The 21,260-nt window shown below is 44.2% G+C and overlaps 1 protein-coding gene across 6 annotated transcripts in view; it reads right to left on the bottom strand.

The window, feature by feature from the left end:
• The window catches only part of NCKAP5 (NCK associated protein 5), a 955,167-nt gene that overhangs the window by 318,979 nt on the left and 614,928 nt on the right, over positions 1-21,260 (bottom strand). For all 6 annotated transcript variants that reach the window (XM_036319679.1, XM_036319677.1, XM_036319676.1 and 3 more), the window contains one exon: positions 14,048-14,135. In XM_036319679.1, the coding sequence (XP_036175572.1) occupies positions 14,048-14,135 (88 nt within the window). The remainder of the gene's footprint in view (positions 1-14,047; positions 14,136-21,260) is intronic.

Raw genomic sequence — 21,260 nt, 5'->3', positions numbered from 1 at the left:
TCAGCCCTACCCTGAGCATGACTGAGGGTGGCATCACAACCTCCCGATCCTCCCTGCTCTGTGCATGACAGGGGAAGGCGTCCTAACTCCCCAATCGGCCCTGCTCTAAGCCCGACCAGGGGCTGCACCTAGGGATTGGGCCTGCCCTCTGCCACCTGGGAGCAGGCCTAAGCTAGCAGGTCGTTATCTCCCGAGGGGTCCCAGACTTCGAGAGGGCACAGGCTGGGCTGAGGGACCCCCCCTTCCCGCCCGAGTGCACAAATTTTTGTGCACCGGGCCTCTAGTATATATATGTGTGTGTGTGTGTGTGTGTATGTGTATGTATGTATATATATATATATATATATCAGTATATGCATCAAAAACTTGCGTAACCATTTCTTCATGCAAAATCTCCATGCATTTAAAGAATAATGAACTGGGCCAGCTGTGATACCTAAGACAATAGTCTCTCCTAGAGTTCTTCCAACTTACTCCAACCAACAGTCGTCTAGATTCCTCCAATAGCTATCTTATTGCTAAGCAACTCTGCAGCCACAGGAAGAGGGGAAACATAAAACCAGCCACTGAACTGTTTTCTCCTTTCAGGTCTGCCACTCATGGTCAGTGCTGCCTTAGCAAAGCCCCTGGGTTTCCTCACCTGCAAAATGAGGTGGCTGATATTGGAGGTCACTTTTCTCCTTCTGAGCATCTAGGACTTGCTCATCTCTACATAGCAACTGACATTCATGTGTCACTATAAATCTTTACTCAGAAAACCACAGGAAACAGGGGCTGGCCGCCTTACACCCAGCAACATGGCAATGATCAGCTGGTAACATGGCCTATGCTCTTGGCCACCCTAATAAACTATGAGATTGTCTGACCCTTCCAAGTAGCCCTTAAGTCCAAGATACCAGATGATCACTTTATAGACTTCCTGTCACTAAACACTAGCCCTGCAGCACTCTGACCCTGACTACTGTTATGCAGTAAGCATCTTGCTTAGTTTTCAGGGGGACTGAACTCAGCTACCTTTGCCCTGGACTACCCTAGTCCTAGGTGGGAGAGTCTTTCACTGGGCGCTGTGTCTGGCTCTCCCAACCAGTCCTGGGGTAGTTACGGGCAAAGTCAGCTGAGCTCAGTCCCCATGAAAACTGAGCAGGATGCTTACTGCATAACAGTAGTCATGGTCAGATCGGGAGTTCACCCTGAGAACCAGCTGTGACGCATGGCTACCCACTTCCTCTCTGCCTCGTTCACATTGTCTTCCTAGGGCCTGGTTTTCATAATGCAAGGACAAAGACTTAGTTTGGTAACTTTCTAAAACTTGCTAATTGTTCTAATATTTAAAAAGGAAATTAGGCCTCAACTGTAGTTAACAGGCAACACTAACTAGGGTAAATTGAGAATCATGTCTTGTTTTCTTTGTGCCCATGGTTCCCTCTTATTTTTGCAACTGAAATTGTTTCACTGGCAGCCATGCCTTCCCACCAGCAGGGCTGTCCTCAGCACTGCCGTTTTCTCAGGCATCTCCACTGTTCTCTGCCCACCCTGTCCTGGGTCTCTGAACCGGGCCCCTCTGCTCCAGCATTTTCCTGCATGACTCACTGACCTTTCCCACATCCACATGTTCCCCTAACAGTCTTTCCAGTTGACCCATAAAAGCCTCCTCAGCAATGCTTTCACTACTAACCCCTGGACTAAAAATGGCTGGGAGAGAGAGTTCCCCAGGCCCTGAGGGTAAAGCAAATCCACAAACATTTCACAGCTTGTGAGAGACTCATTCAGGAAACTTAAAGCTTTTCAGTTTCCCATAACCCTCTGATTTCTCCCACCTGAGTACCCATAATCCTGAGTACCCATAATCCTTTGCTGTACCTCAGTGGAATACCCCTACTCCTTGGTGGTCTGTCATCAGAGAATCCATAAAACCAAAGGACCTTTCCATTTAGGTGAATTTTACTGTTTTTCAAGGACTAACTCCCACTGAAGTTCAATGTGTCTTCTAAACAAGGTACCAGGTTGGCTACTCTGGGGGATATGCTGGTGGTAGGTCAATGAATCCAAGACCCTGACTGTAGGGAGCTTTAAGAGGCTGAGCAAGAAAAATATGCAGGTCACTCTAAAACCCTGTAGTGCAGTGGATCTCAAACAAGGCTGCACATTAAACTTGGCCTGTGGAGATTTTTTAAATCCTCATAACCAGGCCGCACCCCAGACCATGAAATGAGAATCCTGGGTGGAACCAGGGCATCACTTATCATCTCCAGATGATCCCAAGGCATGGCCAGATTGGAGAACCACTGGTGTAGAATGTAACAATGCGTGCTCCCCCTGCCAGACTGTGGGACTTGGAATCAAAAGGCCAAGTTCACTGTGACCTGACACTGCACGATGCTCATAAAGTCAGCTGCTGCTGGGAAACAGCTTTCCACCTGCAAAGCGAAGCTGCCCTTCCTGCCCTTCCTATCGGGAAAGGTTAATGTAGGGACCAAATGAGATGATGTGAAAGTGTGAACCATAAAACACATATTAATTTTTCTTGCGGCAATTTTCACTACCAATTCTCCAATGGTGATATGCAATGCTCAGGAGAAAAAAAAGGAAATAAATAGCCAAAGAGAAGAAAAATACAATAATAGAAGGATTAGAAAAAATTAATTATAATGACTCTAGAGACATGCAGCCTAATTTGTATCTTAAGGATATATTTACAAGTCACGTAGTAAATGAAACAGAAAAGAATGCTTGCAGTGGGATTCTTTTCAGATCATCACTTATAATTACAGTAGCGGCTTCCTAATTCAGACTAAGCTATAGGCTTGGCTTTAATGGGGAGAAATGAATTTACCATGCTAATTTATTAACTTAGTGTAGAAGCCAGCTTTATTGGAGGGGGTGGAATGGCAAACCTACCAAACAGAATACATTTGGAAAAAAATATACTTTGGTATATTTACAAAACAATGGATCATCATGAATGACCATCAATCTTTGCTTGTTCATTTAAACAGACGAGGGCAGAAAATAAGCCATTATAGGACCCCAATTCAATGGGCTTGCAAAGGGCCTCTGCAATGTCACTCTGACATATGGTGCATCCACAGAAGGCGTGCAGATCATGGCATGAGCTAGCATATCGAGCCTTCAGTAGTTACTATGCTGGTCCCAGCCTGGGTCTGGGTCCTGGGAGTGTGAGGGCAGGAGAAGGAGGAGCACTGGGCACACCATAGGAATGATGGCTGTAATCTGCCCATCATATTAGCTGGCTTTCTCTTCACTTCTCTATCCGAATGCTACTTCTTGACACCTCTTCCCTGGTACCCTTGTTCAAGGTGAGTCTCACCCAAACTTATTTAATCAGCACAGAGGATTATAATCCTGAATAACGTGAGGAAAATTATTTTCTTGTCTTCTTCCCCTCCACATCCCACATCCTAAATTCCAGTTTTCAGAGACGAGTTTGTGGCTCATACTAACATGTAAATGACCATCCCTTAAAGAATAGGTTTTTGGAAACTGTGACTTCTAAGTGAAACGATGACAGATAATAAAACCAACTTTACCATAGGCAAATTGATATAAATAAGAGTTAAGTTCCTATAGCATATTTCTGGTCACAAAAACATCAACAAACTTCTAAATGAATACCTAAAATACTTCTAATATTAAACATTGAGATAGACATGAGCTCTATATACATTTAAGCAACGTTAATAAAAACAGTAAGAGAATTATTGTCCAACCCAGTTATTCTAGTTCAAGGTCGCAGGTGGCAGAGCCTCTCTAGGCAGGCACAAGGAGGGACTCGCTCTGGACAGGACACCCTTCCATCCCAGGGCCACTCACACACCCACACTAAGACGGGGACAATGTTGACACATCCGTTCTCCTCAGGCGCACAGTCTGAGGGTGTGGGAGGAAACGGAGTCCCCAGGGAAAACCCAGGCAGATGTGGGAGAACATGGGGACTCCACACAGAGGCCCCAGCTGGGAATTGATTAAAAAAAAAAAAAGCGCTTAACAAAATGTTCTTCAAGGACTGTTGTGTTTATTTTCCCTGTTCTTTATTTCTTACGTGGAGTGCTGCATTTAATAGGTGGAATTTTAAAGAAATATATCTAAATGAGAAAATACTGGCAGACAGGCTCTGGGGATGCCAAGATTGTGCAGTGGGAGAAGATACCACCCGAAAGGCAGTCCTGTCTGGGAGCTGACCCTGGGGTCAGCACTCCTGATATGTCTACGTTTCTCTCATAGTTTTGTCATTTTCTCCAATTCTGAGACAGTTATATTTTTAGCAGTTTTCATGGTGCTAGCTGCTAGGGTGGGCTAGAGTGGGGCAGGGTAAGAGGAAGCATTTGTGTGAAGAGAAAATAGTTGAGTAGATAGATAGGACTAAATGTTTAATAACAATACGTACTAGCTGCTGTTCACTGTTTAACATGTGCTGTGCACGTTATACACTGCCTCTATCGTTATGAAATCAGGTCTGCCGAAGCCCTTGGAAGACAGCGGCCTGTCCAGTTAGCCTTATTACACCCTCTATGGGGAAGAGAGAAGAGAGACTCAAACTGACTCATGTGCCCAAGTTGACAAAAGGAATTGAGAGAGAAAACTGGGATCTACTTCCAGGTCTGTCTGACCCTGAACTTTTTACTTTCCCCTTCACACTTTCTCCACCCACCATCCGGCATGTGTGGTCTCTCCACGGTGAGTCATGGCATTCTTTTTAATGGTTTGCAATGTTCCTTCCTCAGGTTGCTTCTTCCCATCACTAACCTACATGACCGCTTACACAGGAGAAAAGAGAATACAGAAACTGCTTACATTTGTATATGAATGTGTGCCTGACAGACCACCATGGGGTGGAGGGAATAAAATGTGTTCAATGAACTTCACTATCTTCGCCCTTCGAGAACCAGAGGAGTTTACAGAGCCCAGTGCGTGGAGGTAAATCCTCCACCTTGGTCACTGGCACAGCTGGACAGCCTTAGATGACCTGAGATTAGATAATTGCCCTTCTAGCAACAGCGAAAGTACTTGTGAGATGGAAAAGTCATTGAATTTCCATCGCAGTCCATTCGCCTACCCTCTGTGAGCTAACCCTCTTTAAGAATCTTCTCCTGCACTTCCCCACAGATCTGAGCTGGCTAGAGAAGCTCTTCAGGGGCATGGTGTTGACTGACCCTCTGTCCTAATGACACATTACACTCCCTGGGGGACATTCTTAAACATGCCAGGGCACAGTCTCAGCTCCAGGGATTCTGTGAAGTGTTCTGGGTTGGCGCCCAGGTAGGTTGAGGACCTGAGCAGAGTCTGAGCCCTTGTCTACATTGTTCCTAGAGAAGATCCCTTCTTGCAGGTGGCCACTTTCCCAAGTCCGAATCTGCTGTCCAGGACTTAGAGACCAGCTCTAAGCCTGCAAAAGCCTGGTTCTGTCTCCTCAGGTAGGCTGTCAGGCCAGTGAACACCTGAAGCCTGCCATGGCTTAAGTGCAGACAGCAGACGCCAGGCCGGACCATTTTTCTCAAACCCACACCTAGTGACTCCTCTTCATCGTCACCGTGCAGACAAAATCAATAAGGATGATCTAGCTGAAAGGTTACTGTATAGGAGAGATCTCAGGGAAGTTGTTCATTTTCCCCCAAGGACTATTTTATCTCCATTTCATAAAGCACTGATAAGCCAAGTCCTAAAAGGAAGAAAATCATAGTTTTCTAGCCTGAGTTCAGTTAAGAAAATAGGATCAAAGTTCAAGGACTGATATCATCCTGATTTTGCTCTGTTCAAATGTATTTATTTCCTACAAGGAAGAAATAGCTGATATGCCCAGTTAACGATCTGAATTGCCCTAAGTATTTGCCCAAGCCACGCACTTACTAATAAGCAACCTGGGTTGGAGCCTATCCACAGAACCTCCTGACCGGAGACACTATCTGAATATCCCAAAGAGGGTCTGGCCCACTGTGAGCGGAGCCGAGGAGTGTGGTTCATGTTCATGGGCAAACCCTGGCTCACCTGTCTGAAGAGGTGCTTTTCCAGGGCACCATTTTATCCAGAGGTTACATTGGTTTTAACAAGGAGATTCTTTTCTGCTTTTACTTGGTAAGAGTTCAGTTCAGGGTCAAAGCATCTAACAAGAGAAGTATTCATGTCTGAGCAGAGAATTTAGACAGAAATTGAGAAAGAGAAAAGAGAGTCAGAATCCATTAAACCAAGGGTTCTAAATTCCAGGTAAGTAGGTAAGTAAGTAACTAAACTCTTACTGATAGGATTTAAAACATCTCCATTCCTTCTTGACCTTGAAATTAGAGGTGAGTGTTCCCCTTGTCCAGGTGTGCTAACAAGCGGGTGCTCCCACAGGAGGCTGTTTTGGAAACTTCTGGAATTCTAAAAAACTCTTTTTCTAGGTTGTATAATCATTAATTCATCTTACAGAATGATTTCAAAGGGGAGAGAAATCTTTTAGGTAGGATGATGTTTTTGGTGGTATTGAATCTCATCAGGCACTTACTTTGAGAAAGCCTGCCTTCTTTACCTAACAGTGATTCTCAACATTCCTAATGCCTCGACCCTTTAATACAGTTCCTGATGTTGTGGTGACCCCCAACCATAAAATTATTTTCGTTGCTTCTTCATAACTGTAATTGTGGTACTGTTATGAATCATAATGTAAATATCTGATATGCAGGATGTATTTTCAGGGGTCGCGACCCAACAGGTTGAGAACTGCTGAGTCCTAAATGTATTTGAATAGAGGATGTTGCTTTAAACAAAACCGAAAGAAGAACACAAAGAGGAAGGAAGAAAATTGCTTCCTCAAGGAACACTTTCGCCCTTTAAAACTTAATACACAATAAAAACACCCCCTTTATCACCATTACCCCCCTCAGTAGCTATTCAAAGTTCACAGCAATTCAAAGAAAAGGCCAAATCTCTTTTTGGGGGGGAGGGGGGAGGGAGGATGGTGACACCACTTTATTCAGCTGGGTCAGCGAGGTAAAAGGCCAACTTTCTTAAAGCGGAACCAAAGGCCCTTGAGACTTCCTGAGATCACAGGCCACAGACATAAATAAAAGCACTCAATAAACTTGCATATCCTCGTGTGTATTATAATTTTATAAATCCCTGTGCAAAGACTTAGCTACCCTCTCAGCAGACAGTAGAATCTGAGATCATTTTTCCAGCTGTGTGCATTCATTGGTGGTCCTGACTGCTGATCCACGTATTTGCCTTTGCTTGCCTTATTTTGTTTAGTTATAAAAAGAAAACAGAAGCACTTTTCTGAGTAACTTGGGTAAGTTACAGTCTAGTTCTCTGCAGACTTCTAAAGCGTTTGCTCCTCTTGGCTAACTAACCACAAGGTCGCTTACTGAGCCATGGACTGCCTGTGTAAGAATCAGCCAGACACTGTAGAGATGCATATGCAGGTCTGCCCTGGACTGAGCACTGGGCTGTGAACGTCAGCTCCATTTGCTCCTCTGCACAATGAGGGGACATTGCTGGTTAATGAACAGGTTCTAAAGTACTCGCTAGCTGCCAATACAGGGGATGAAAATGACTCATCAGACTTGGAAATGACAATACTAAACAGATCACTCTAAGTCAGGAGCTTCCAGGAGGTCCCCGGACAGTGAGATGTGTCAGGGTTCCCCCAGGTGGTTCTGGTACCAACCAGGAACCTCGCAGCTCCTGAAGACCTCAATCCCGGAACTTCAGTCTGCCTTGCGTTTACATGTGTTCATGAAAAAAAAAAAAATGCTATGTTAGAAGTTGGGGAAACTCACACTTTAAATATTTTAGAGATATTTTCCTATGTAAGGGAACTTTCCCAGGTATCTTTTGTAATTGATTATTTAATATAACTTCTCAACCCTAACTTCTCTTTCTAGTGCACTTAAAACTTTTAGTTTGCTTACGGTGTTTAAGTCATTGCTGGGGAAGAAGGTGGTGGAGCTTACAGTCAAACGTGACCTGACCCTGGTAAGAACTAGCATTTGTGAAGGAAGCAGCATTTCCGCCAGGCAGGCCTTGGGCTCCAGGGAAGGTCCCAGGCTATGTCATCCGCTTGTGTGTACATCAAAGGAACTGGACAAATATTTGATGATTGACAAATTTTAAGATAACTAGAAAGGTTCCCTTTCCACAAGTATCAACTGCTTAATCACATCTGAGACTACTTTTAAGGAATTATTTCAGGAAAAAGTCATTTTGCTTTTCAATTAGATCACTTCAAATGAAAATAACTTGGGTTAAATATTACATTCCTTTAAATGCAGGCCAAGATGTCAATAACAGCATAGACCATCATTAAAAATAATGGAGCTGGGCTCAGGGAGCACACAGCTCAGGGCTCTCCACGCAGGAGGGATAAAATAAGAGGTGGAGAGGCTAACTTGGACACCACTGCAGATTGCTGAGCACTTACCTACCTCTCTGTTCTCTCCTGGGACAGTGACTCACTGCAGCTCCTGATAAAGTGAGCTCAGTTTTTATGGCAAATTATCAAGCCAGCTAAAAGGGTACAAAGGAGCTCAGGTGGAAATGGGTCTCTTTGGGCAAGCAATTTAACCTCTCTGTGCTTCAATCGCCTCTTCTGTAAAATGAGGAACATACTAACACTAGTTTCAAGGGCTTTTGTCATAAGACAAGCGCTCACACTGGTAAAGTGACTAGCACATGACTGTACCTGGAGGTGCTCAGCGATGCTGGCTCCTGGTGGGCACAGCACTCCAGGCAGACACACTCTGTTTCACAGTCATGTAGCAAGGCCTCATGGGATTGCAAAGAAGCATCGAAATCCCAGAGTTCTATGAGCAAGAAGAAACCTTAGAAATCGTGTTTCTCTTCGGAGGGTTGCCCTTCGTCTAACACATTGTTTAGTCCATGCACAGAAAATAAGCCTTATTTACAGACTGAGAGACTGCCCATCAAACTGAACTTCATCGTCTTTTGAGCCATGTGGCCGTCTGTCCGCATTCTGGGGCATGTGACTCTGCTGCAGCTGGGCTGGGGCTGCTGCCTGCAGGCCTCACGGTGGCTCCGCAGTTTGCCGCAGTTCCACCACTCCCTACTGTCCTTTGGCATTCAACCCGGCATGGGATGCTACTTCATAAGCAAGAATTTTGTATTTCATTAAAAACAAAACAAACAAAAACAAGTAAAAAAAAAAATACCTCTCTCTGTACCTGTTTTCTTATGGACAGTAGAAAAATAGAAGGCAACCCCCAAGAGAACACTTGATTTTTCTCAGACCTGGCCCACTTTTTTTGGCAATTGAGGGAGAGAGAGATAGAAACATCAATGATGAGAGAGAATCATGGATTGGCTGCCTCCTGCACACCTCACACTGGGGATCGAGCCCACAACTGGGCATGTGCCCTTGACCAGAATCAAACCCGGGGCCCTTCAGTCTGCAGGCCCACACTCCATCCACTGAGCCAAACCAGCTAGGGCTACCTGACCCACTTTTATTTGGCACCTGTGGGCATTTGTGTTTGTGATCCCTAATCTAGTCCAAAACCTAACCTTTTACAAATATGAAAACCGAGGGACCCAGGGAGTCTAGGTGACCCTCTGAGGTCCTGTGAGTGGCAGAAGCTGTTAGTGTTTCCACTTGCCCATTTACTTCTTTCTTTCTAAGTGAACTAGCCAATGTGGGTTCACTCCATGTTCCACAGAGAAGAACAGACAAGAGGAAGTATATCCGTTATAGCAGAGCAGCACAGAGGGTAGCTACGGACACAAGAGGACTATAGGGGGCAACCCATTGTCAATGTTAGGATTTGTGGTAACTCAGCCAGGCCGCCTGTGTTTAAACATTGCCACAGAGGAAGCTGGGGGAATGATGCCCTCTCCCACCAGTCACTCCATTTCATGTGTGTTTAATTGGCCCCTTTCACGTCTTAAATAATTATGGTTTTTTTCTAACCTGTTTCCTAACTCACTTGACTAAATAAGATGGTGACCTGGGTGACAAGAATATATAAGACACCACCTACAGAGAATAACCTGGAGGGAAAAAAAAGCAGAAGGAAACTTCATGATGTTTAAAGTGATTCAGACTCCTCTACAGACAATCTTTTGACGTGTTTTATTTCCCTTGATGAAATGAGACTGTCGTTGGTGCTAGGTATGGATGGATTATTAAAAAATAAGTGTGAGGCAGATGGCAGGGTCTCAAGGGACAATAGTGCAGTGGGTTTGGTGGATCATCCCTCCTGCTCCCAGAATCCTGTGCAAGCTGTTATTCTGACTCCCGTCACATGGTTGCACGTATTTGATTACTTGCCTTTCCTCCCCACTGCCCAGCATCCTATCAACTGAGCCCTCCAGGAAAGGCCTGTCAGGCAGACAGTGGTACGCCAGCACTTAGCTTGCTATCTGCTAGGTACCTCCAGCCTGCTAGAGGGATGTGCCACTTAGTGCCATGAACAGAATAATGCCCCGCCCCCAGAGGTCCACCTCCCAATCCCCAAGACCTGTGAATGCTGCCTTATAGGGCAAAAGGGACTTTGTGAATGAGATTAAATTGGAGATCTTGACATATGGAGAATTTCCTGGATTATCTGGTTGGGTCTAATGCCATGGTCGGCAAACTGCGGCTCGTGAGCCACATGTGGCTCTTTGGCCCCTTGAGTGTGGCTCTTCCTAAGCCTTAGGAGTACCCTAATTCAGTTAATAACAATGTACCTACCTATATAGTTTAAGTTTAAAAAATTTGGCTCTCCAAAGAAAATTCAATCGTTGCACTGTTGATATTTGGCTCTGTTGACTAATGAGTTTGCCGACCACTGGCCTAATGTAATCATAGGGTCTTCTAGAAGGAAGGGAGAGGGTCAAACTCAGAAAAAAAGAGATATGACAATAGAACCAGAGCTTGGAGTCCTGCACTTAGAAGATGGGGGGAAGTAGCACAGGCCTAGGGATGCTGGAATCTGTAAAAGGCGAGGAATGGTCTTCCCTGAGGCTGCCAGCACTGCGACTCCAGACTTCTGACCTCAGGAATTTAAGAGAATATAAATGCGTGCAGTTTTAACTTACTAAGTTTGCTGCAGCATCAACGGGAAGCTACTACACTTATGTAAAAAAGCAAGTGAACAGTTGTCATTTGAATGAATAAATGAGTAAATACATGAATAAATGAATAAATGAATGTAGAGTGCTCTAGATGGAAAGTGGAAAGTCTTATGTTTAGGTCCCAAGTTGGGTAGTAATCAGAGGCCTGCTTGGACCCCACCATTTAATCTCTGTCTCTATATATAACTTCCTCAGTGGAAAATGAAACCAACTCCCGCTTTCCCATGGGCCTAAGCCTTGCATGGGCCTCTGGCTCCCGTCAGAGAAATCTTGCTGTTGGAAAGTCTGAGTCAGTTGTGCTCATAACACCCCACACTATGAAGCAATAAATCTCCCAGCTCGCATTGGAACCACAGAATTTAACTTCAGGGAGGCGTCACTGGTGTCAGCAGGCCCGGCTCGTACAGACCTCTTGCGCCGCTATTAGCCACACGTAGGAGACCCGGGTTAGGGAGATGCCAGGGACCTTGGCCTCAGTGCTGCCCAGCAGCATTTCTCTCCCCCTTCTCATTGCCTGAATCCCCAGAGTACAGACTGTACCCAGTACATACTCTGAGCTCAGTAAATCTGTTGAATATGAAAATGACCCTATGGGCCATGGAACCCATGACTGTCTCCTATTTTCCACATAAGGAGCCTGAGGCCAGCGACCACAATGACTGAAAAATCTGTCCATGTCTTATCAATTCTGGTGATTTACCGCCTCCCCCCTAGAGGGAGGCACTGAGTCTCCAAACCTAATGGACTGGGTCATAGACAGGAAATAGTTTTAAAACACATTTTTTAAAGTGTCTCTGTTTTCTAAGTAGCTTCCAGCTTTATAAATTAAATTCTAACGATGGTGTTAAATGTGTAGTAAGCAGTGGAGAGATAAGAGAAGCATGATCTAGAGAAAGAAGGAACCTGGACGAGCAGCAAGGAGGCGTTTGGGAAAAGCACAGTGGGATGTGAATTCTTGGTTCTAACTTGGGCCTGGCATGCCTGGTGGGAGGTGAAAGGGGGGGGGGGGGCAGAACTGTGGTTCAGATTCATGTGGCTCTTTTAGGCTGCACTGAACCCCTTACTGCAGAATCAACCCTCCCCCCCGCCCTCTTTTACTTATACCTCAATTTTCTACCAAAGCAGTATAATACCTCAGAAAGACTCAGGGCTGGGAGGACTGAAATCCTTACCCTAACTTTAGGTGACTGCACATCAGGAAAAGTGGACCGTGCATTCCTATGAAAAGACACCCCTCACAAAGGGTACTTCTGCAAGAAGTGGATTTTACCGATTTATTAATTGTCTGCATAGCACTCACTTTAATCTCCTCTGAGGCAGCTTAAATCAACTCCTTGCACGGTATTCACTGGAGATGGAGAGCAGCTGTCCATCATCCAAAAGGAGTCCTACACATGTCTCCAGAGTCAACTATTGAGGACAAAGATTTTTTAAAACAACTCTGCCTGGAATTCTTAGCTTTGTATGCTACTGTGGCTTTTATGATCAGAGTCCTCCCAATCTTTCTCATGACAAGTTAGGTTGCAGAGCCCCAAACCCATGAGTTCAGGGAAGCCAATGTAAGGTTATCTTTACCTGCTGGGCTCCTATACTTACCTCCCAAGCCTACTTCCTTAGCCAGCAGACACAAGCACAGTCATGGGAATTACCTCAAATTTCAGCCCACTTCCTTGCCTGCCTTAGCTTCTTTAGCTCTCTATACACAGTTGTGCAATGGATATTAGGTCTCTATTTGTCATTTCAAGTGATTTTTCAACAGAAGTCTTCTATCCTATGTAATAAAAGGCTAATATGTAAATCGGCTGAACGGCAGAACAACCGGTCGCTACGACGTGCACTGACCACCAGAGGGAACATGCTCAATGCAGGAGCTGCCCTCTGGTGCTGGTGGTCAGTGCGCTCCCACAAGGGGAGCGCCACTGAGCCAGAAGCCGGGCTCACAGCTGGTAAGTGCAGTGGTGGTGGCGGGAGCCTCTCCCGCCTCCGCGGCAGTGCTAAGGATGTCCAACTGCTGCGGGGAGTGGGCTAAGCCATCAGCTGGACATCTCCCAAGGGCTCCCGGACTGCGAGAGGGTGCAGGCTGGGCTGAGGGACACCCCCCACAACCACCCAAGTGCACGAATTTCATGCACCGGGTCTCTAGTTTATCTATAAACAGTACCTGTGCTCTTTCTGCTGTTATTTATCTACCCCCTTGCAAGAGTCTTCCTACCTGTGTGGCCAACTGGGTCATTCTCAGGCCAAGTGCCCTGCCCTCCAGCCTGGCCACCTTTCTGGTGTTAAAGAGCCAGGGGCTGAGGGCCTCTGGATGATGACAACCTGTTACTGTACTGGCCTCCTACTCTCTGTGGACCCCCTACACACTGATGGGGACAAGGCCACACCCATGTGCCCAGCATACGAGCATGGCCTCATCCAGCTCTCCCGTGCACCTTCAGTCTCACAGTCAACATTTCCTCTCCCCAGCCCATACTCAATGACCTTGAGCTTCTCATTTTCCATGTGCCTGCCATGCAAATGCACACGACTGCACCTCAGCTAGGCTTTCCCACTGTCCACAGTGTCCTTCCTATTGTTCTCTAGTCCAGGCCCACCGTAAGTGGCATAGCTCTCTGGGAAGTATTCCTTATCTCCAAGACAGGGTGAGTTACCCCTTTCCAGTGTTCCCAGACAGTGTGGGATCTACCTCTCTCATAGCCCTCGTCATAGAGTACTTCGATATTTTTATAGCTCTCTCAGTTTCACGGCAAACTAACTTTTTACATCTTCCTCCAACCAAATCTACAATCTGTTTCACAGTAGGAATTCAAAAAAAAGAATGAGTTAAATAAATGTGCACATGATTCCTCAAACAGAGGTAACCATATGGATCCCAGCACCAAGGTCTGGCCCATACTTATTTATATCTCTCTGAATTAGGGAGGACAGAGCTGGAGAAAATGAGAAAATCAGTACCCATTCGAGAGTAAGAACCATGGTGTACCTGATAGACCATTATATTGACAGTGTCTTCTTTTTTCTGCTCTGGAGGTCCTTGACTCTGCAATAGATTTCGTACTGTTTCTTCCATCCTGAGAAACAAAAAGATACAGAAATTCTTTAAAGGTTTCCTATTAGCTCGAGTCTATTCCCCTTTAGTAGAAATCAGTCTTCAGTGCATATTTCCCAAGCTGAAACCTGAAAAATCTCCCTTTTCTTCTCTTGCCTTCACCCTCTCTATCAAGAATCTGCCATGAAGTCCTTCAAAGTCACTCTTCAGAAGGTCTCTGGGTTCTTTCTCTTCACCATTCAGGGCCCTGTCTCTGGCCTCCTGGGTCTGTGCGCAAGCAAACATCCCCCAATACCCTTTCACTTTCAATCACCCCCTTTTAACTTGGCACCATGTTACCACATTCAAATTCCTGAAATACCACTTTGATTTTTTAAAGTCAATTTTCAAAGTTGACAAATATTACATAAATGCACTTTCCATGATGGTCTTTCTGTGTCAGCACACAGAAACCTACTATATTCTTCTCATCTACTTCCTAGTATTATTTATTATTTAACGATTCCCAACAGAATTTAAATTACTGCAAAATTTTTACTATTTTGAACAATATCTTTATACATACATCTTAGTACACATGTGTGAGTTTTTCAATAGTTATATTATGACATATATTTTATGTTATAACCTATTTTGTTTTAAATACCCACCTCTAATGCTCACTCCTACCCCTGCATCGCCCAAAAGTAAAGAGTGAAACAAACACACCTATTTCCATTTCTAGACATTGTGTCATGCTTGAAATGCCCATACTCTTTTGTCTTCTCAAATCCCATCCATCTTTCAAATTCTATCTCCAGTTTCACCTCCTAAGAGACTGTGCCACTGGTCCCCCGTGTCTTTGAATTCTGATAGCCTTATACTTTAAATCAGCATGCTATCACTTAACTCCCCACTTTAAACGTTCAAATATTTCACATGCTTGTCTTGTCTTTTGAAGTAAATTAAAATATTTGGTATAGAACCATGTCATAGTTTCTTATGTGTCTCCCGGAATTATGCATAATGTAGTATTCAGTACACATTATTACATGAATCCTTTATTAATTTATTGAGGTCTGGTGCACAAATTCATAAACCAGTGGGGTCCCTCAGCCTGGCCTGCGGGATCAGGCCGAAACCAGCTCTCCAACATCCTCCGAGGGGTCCCGGATTGTGAGAGGGTGTAGGCCAGGCCAAGGGACCCACTGGTGCATGATTGGGACCAGGGAGGGATGTGGGAGGTTGGCAAATGAGGAGGGACTGCGGGAGGGCTCCAGGGCATGTCTGGCCATCTCCCATCTCGTTCAGTCTGGATCAGCAGGACCCCAGAAGCAAGCTCACCTACCGGTCAGAGTGTCTTCCCCCTGGTGGTCAGTGCACATCATAGCAACTGGTCAATTGGTCGACTGTCTGCCCCTTGGTGGTCAGTGCATATCATAGCAAGCCACTGAGCAGCCTTAGAATATCATTAGCATATTATGCTTTGACTGGTTGAATGGCCAACAGGCTGACTGAACACTTAGCATATTAGGTTTTTATTCTATAGGATTTTGAAAATATTAAGTACTCTTTGTCAGGCATTCACTTTGTGCACTCAAACTGTGTTTGAATGAACTTGTCCTTGGGGCCCATCCATGAGGATCTGGGGCAGAACGCCGAGACCAGAACACCTGAACTATACATGAACCTGTGCTCTCCTGCCCAGAACTTGAGTTGGCTGTCTCTTCCAGTCTCATCCGGAAGCTGTGGCTTGGTGACTCAGAATGATACTTGCTTAAAACAGAGAGCAGGCTGACCCAGCTTCTCTTGCCTTCACCTGGCCTACACCCTTGAGCAGGACTTCCAGGATTGCAAATTAAGGGTTCTAGGAGGCCCACGAATTCCTGGCATGGTACGGCCTTTACAGTAACAAGTCAATGTAGTTCAAAATGTCAAACTTTCTAGTAGGTCATATAACTACTGAGCAGCAGAGTGAGGACAGTGCAGGTGAACTGGCCCAGTCCAAGCCTGGATAACAACTGGGAAGTTCTCCCCTCACAGAGTAGCACCAGGACCAGGTGGGATTTCAATAAGACAAGGACACTGATCGTGAGCGCCCAGGGAATGACGCATGACCACACATTTACAGAAACCATCTCTCCACGTGTCACCTTGGAAAGCAAAATCTGTTTCCTACATTTTCACAAATCTTATGTTATTAATAATAGTAACACAAAGTTAAATAGTACTTTTAACTTGTCAAAGAACTGATCATTCTTCATTATAATGTGCTTTAAAAATATCATTATATCTATGCAGTAGATGAGAAAGCTAAGGCAACAGAAAGGTTAAATGGCTTACTCTCAGGATCGTGGTTAGTTAAGAGGGGAGTTGGGGTTAAACCATTTTTTCTGACTGTAAAAAGAGCAGCCTCCTTCCAGGAGGCCTTTTTTACATGAAGGGGAATCATTTTATTTACTTTTATTTATTAATTTTAGACAAAGAGAGGGAGAGAGGGAGAGAATAACATCAATTTGTTGTTCTGCTCATTCAGCATTCATTGGTTGATTCTTGTAGTCCCCCTGACTGGGGATCAAACCCACAACTTTGGCATATCAGGGCAACCCTGTAACCAAGTGAGTTACCCACTTGGCCAGGGCCTGCAGGAAAATGATGTTAAATAAAAAAGTCTTAACTCCTGATCAGGAGTTATCTTGGCGAACACTTACTGGATGCTGAAGGCAACAATATTGCTTCTGACCTGAGGAGAACTTAATATTGGGTGGAAGAGAAAAATGAAGTTTATGTGGGAAAAAAAATAAGTGGGAAATGTCACAAGTTCTGAAATAAAACCTGATCAGAGCCCATTTCTAATACTCCATGTCATTGTATATGAACAGAAACAATCTTTTGAATGGCAATAGATTTCCCTGGGTGTATGCTAATGCTATCATAAAGAAGAAAAGGAATGATAGCAGTGATGACTCGCCCGGTATCGCTCAGTTCCTGTACCACATACCACGGACTGACCTCTGGTTTTCTCAGTATTAGTCTGCCTCCTCCCCACCTTAGCACAGAGGCTAGTGTTCCTTCTTGTTTCAATCTTTATCTCATTCATTTATTGACATTTGGCACAAAGGTGGCCCAACAGGTAAAACTCAGTTAAAATGAAAATCTTGCCTTTTTAAAAAATAAGTTAAAACACAATTTTGTGACCATGCATATCTTGCTGAATTCTCTCTTCTGTACAATTAAATGTTCTATGCACAAATGGCTGGATCGAAAAGGGAAAAAACAACAGCACATCTATTCACCTTTCCTCACTATTTCTTGCCTTTGCATTTAAAAAAAAGAAAAATGTGGAGGTGAACAGAAAGTTGTTGAAATAGAATCTCAAGCAGCCTAGACTCACAGTATGACTGTGATTAATTAAATTAATTACAATTAAAGCCAATTACATTTCTAAGCCTCAGCTTGGCGCAGACTGCAGGGACTGATCCCAATACTTGGAAGCAAATTAAGTTGTCTCATCTTTTCATAACCTCTATGAACCTGGTCACAGAGAAAATATTTTGAGCCTGATGAGACGATACCATTATTTACTCCCTGCTGACACATTCTTTCTTTCTTTTTTTAAATTCTCATTTAGTAAAGTCCTCTATTTATTTTCCAGAAAATCAAAGACTGAAACATCATCCATTGTCATCTGAATGCCAATGACATTTTACTTTGTTTTGTTATTTTGATAGCTGAGGTTTATGGTTTGCATCACCAGTCTGCACACAGAATAATTCTACCATCTGCTCCCCAAATGTGACTAAAAATCTGCCTATCAATTTCTTGGTCAGGAGTGCAGAGGGGTTTTTTTTATTCGTTTAAGTTGTTGATTGGTGCAATTTATTGTTAAACACTAACCTTAAATAACGTCTTCCAGTTGTTGTTTTTTGTTGTTATTTTCCAACTTAAGTCTAAATCCTTCCTTCCCCGAAATACTGGACAAGTAGTTGTTATAACTAAAAATGTATAGGCCAAAATTATACTTAGTGACATGTCATTTCTAATTCATATTAATAAGCTATTTTTAAAGTTAATACCTACACAAGTCAGAAAAAATAAACCAAATTAATATGTAAACAGTATATCTCAGGAAACACAGATATAAATGTAACTATATTATTTTATTTAAAATAGATTCATATTTTATGGTACATTTTAATTAGTAAATTCTTATTATAGTTTTCATTTGAGGGAAGCAAAAAGAACCTCAAACATAGTTTTTGCTTAAAAAGGGCACTAACTTAAAGTTAGGAAAATTGGACATTAAATAAGAATGCATTAAAAAAAATTCAAAGTCACACAAGAGCAGGATAAGTGAGGCTCTGCACCAAAATTCTCTCCCGGGGTCCACCTCGGTCAAGTTCATCCTTGCAAAGCACAGGTTCTGGGGTCCTTGTCCCTGGATCTGCATTCTCTCTCTCCACAGAGGGTCTCCCTAGACACCAAAGGACGGTATTTCTGGAAGTAAATGTTAAAAGACAGTGGTTTCCTGAATCCTTTCAAGGCAGGAAACCACCTAGTAGTATTCATTCAGGGCCTGATAATAACAGATTTCTTTAAAATCAGAGACTACGATTTGGGCCCGGAAGAGCTTGACTCATTCAGTAAGGAAAGTGCTATTAGAAAACAGACCCTAGGCTCCAGAGGGAGCATGTAGGCAGCGGCTCTCAATCTGTGGGTTGTGACCCCTTTGGCGGTCGACTGAACCTTTCACAGGGGTTGCCTAAGACCATCCTGCATATCAGATATTTATATTATGATTCATAACAGTAGCAACATCACAGTTATGAAGTAGCAATGGAAATAATTTTATGGTTGGGTCACAACATGAGGAACTGTATTTAAAGGGCCAGAAGGTTGAGAACCACTGATAGAGGAATGTGGAATTCCCCACATTTCTTCCTTCTTCCACAGGCCTAGCCCTCTGTTTTGCGGAATGCCACTCTAGAAAATTATCAGAACATTAGACTGAAGTGCTCTTTGACTCTTATGATCAAATACTCTGTTTATCATAACTTCATTTTGACAGAAATATAACAAAATAAACACAAAATCAGGAGTCACTTCCCCCAACTCAAACTGGTAATGGATGGGCTATTTCAGCTGAAAGATGAAGTGAGTCATATTTTTAAGAAATAGTTTAACAGTTAAATGTTGCCTGGCTGGTGTGGCTCAGTGGTTGAGTGTTGACCCATGAACCAGGAGGTCACAGTTCTGTTCCAGGTCAGGGCATATGCTAGATTGTGGGCTCCATCCCCAGTAGGGGGTGTGCATGAGACAGTCGATCAGTGATTCTCTCTCATAATTGATGTTTCTATCTCTCTCTTCCTCTCACTGAAATCAATAAAAAATATATTTTTTTAAAAAAGAAATACTTAAACATGTTATTTGCTGATTAATGGCATCTATAATAAGAAAAGAGTAATATGCAAATCAACAGAAAGACCAAACAGCAGAACGACCATCTGGACGACCTTCCAGACAATCACGTTATGATACACACTGGCGCCAGGCCAGCCAAGGTAGGTGTGATGCGATTGGTTGGGGGTCCCCACCATTGCCCCATGATCACCCCGCAGAGGGAGGCCTAAACCACCCTCTTCGTGGTGATCAATCGTGGAGGCCCAGCAGGTGGGCAGGGCCTCTCAGCTGGTGGCGCTGTGAAGGGTGGGTGGGGGCTCCCTCTGTGGGGAGACCAATCTGGGGGCCCCGCAATCAATCGCCCCACAGAGGGAGGCCCAGGCCACCAGCCAGTGACGCTGTGGTGGGTGTGCGGGGGCAGCCAGTGATCGCCCCATAGAGGGAAGTTCAGGCCAGCCAAGCAATCACACCCCACATCTGTCGCCCACAGGAGTCAACCAGTGGCGGGGGAGGGTCAGTGCTGCACAGATGGCAAGCAATGGCAACAGCTGGGTTGGGGACAGGGCCAGCTGGCAGCAGTTGGGGGAAGGAAGGCCCCAGTAGGCCCTGATCACCAGCTAGGCCTAGGTACCCTACCCGAGAAGTCCCAGATTGTGAGAGGGCACAGGCCAGGCTGAGGGATACTCCCCACCCTGTGCACAAATTTTGTGCACTGGGCCTCTAGTTAATTAATAATAAAATTAACAATGCAATAAAACAATAATAGTGCAAGTCATATTCTCCTTTATTCACCTATACTGAGAAGCTTGTTAAGAGCTGTTGTTGGAATTTGCAAATTGTTTTTCCTTTTGTTTCACTGTATTTGACTCCAAATCTTCTCACTTAGAAAAAGTGTGTCATCTTAAGCAAGGGTATACCGTGATCAAACTTCATTTTAAGAATAAAAGAAAGGGACTGGATTTAAAATAGAAGAGGGTAGAGGGGCTTGAGTACTATAGCGCCCCTCCTTCACCTTGAGCCTCCTCCCTATAAAAATATGGCATGACATGTCCCCATATGGAGAACAGTTCTCATCCTGTAAGGTCAACAGCCATATTGAGGAGAAGCACACTTCTCATATCTGCTGGGGAAAAGAAAAAGGGTTACAATAAAATATTGGTTCTCTCCCACTGAATGCCTATAAGGGTAAAAAGTTTAGCCAGGCAAGAGTGGCTCAGTGGTTGAGCATCAACCCATGAACCAAGAGGTCTCTGGTCTGATTCCTGGTGAGAGCACATGCCCAGGTTGTGGGCTCCATCCCCAGTAGGGAGCATGCAGAGGGCAACCAATTGATGTTTATCTCTCATCGATGTATCCATCTCTCTATCTCTCTCCCTTCCTCTCTCCTAAACATCTATAAAAACATATTTTTAAATATATATATTTTTATTGATTATAGAGAGGAAGAAAGAGGGAGAGAGAGATAGAAACACCAATGATGAGAGAGAACCATTGATTGGCTGCCTCCTGCATGACCCCCACTGGGGATTGAGCCTGCAACATGGGCATGTGCCCTTGACCAGAGTCGAACCTGGGACCCTTCAGTCCACAGACCGATGCTCTATCCACCAGGCCAAACTGGGTGGGGCAATAAAACATATTTTTTAAAAAATGTTTAAACACACTACAACTGAGATATTCAGAAAAATTATTAATTTATTTTGTACATAACCAAACTCATCTCTTTTTTGACCCCCTACATGCTAACTAGCATTAACTTTTACCCCAA

Source organism: Myotis myotis, unplaced genomic scaffold, assembly GCF_014108235.1.
Source record: "Myotis myotis isolate mMyoMyo1 unplaced genomic scaffold, mMyoMyo1.p scaffold_m19_p_8, whole genome shotgun sequence".
NCBI lineage: Eukaryota > Metazoa > Chordata > Mammalia > Chiroptera > Vespertilionidae > Myotis > Myotis myotis.
Note: the sequence above shows the minus strand (reverse complement) of the source record. Positions and strands in the feature narration are given on the sequence as shown.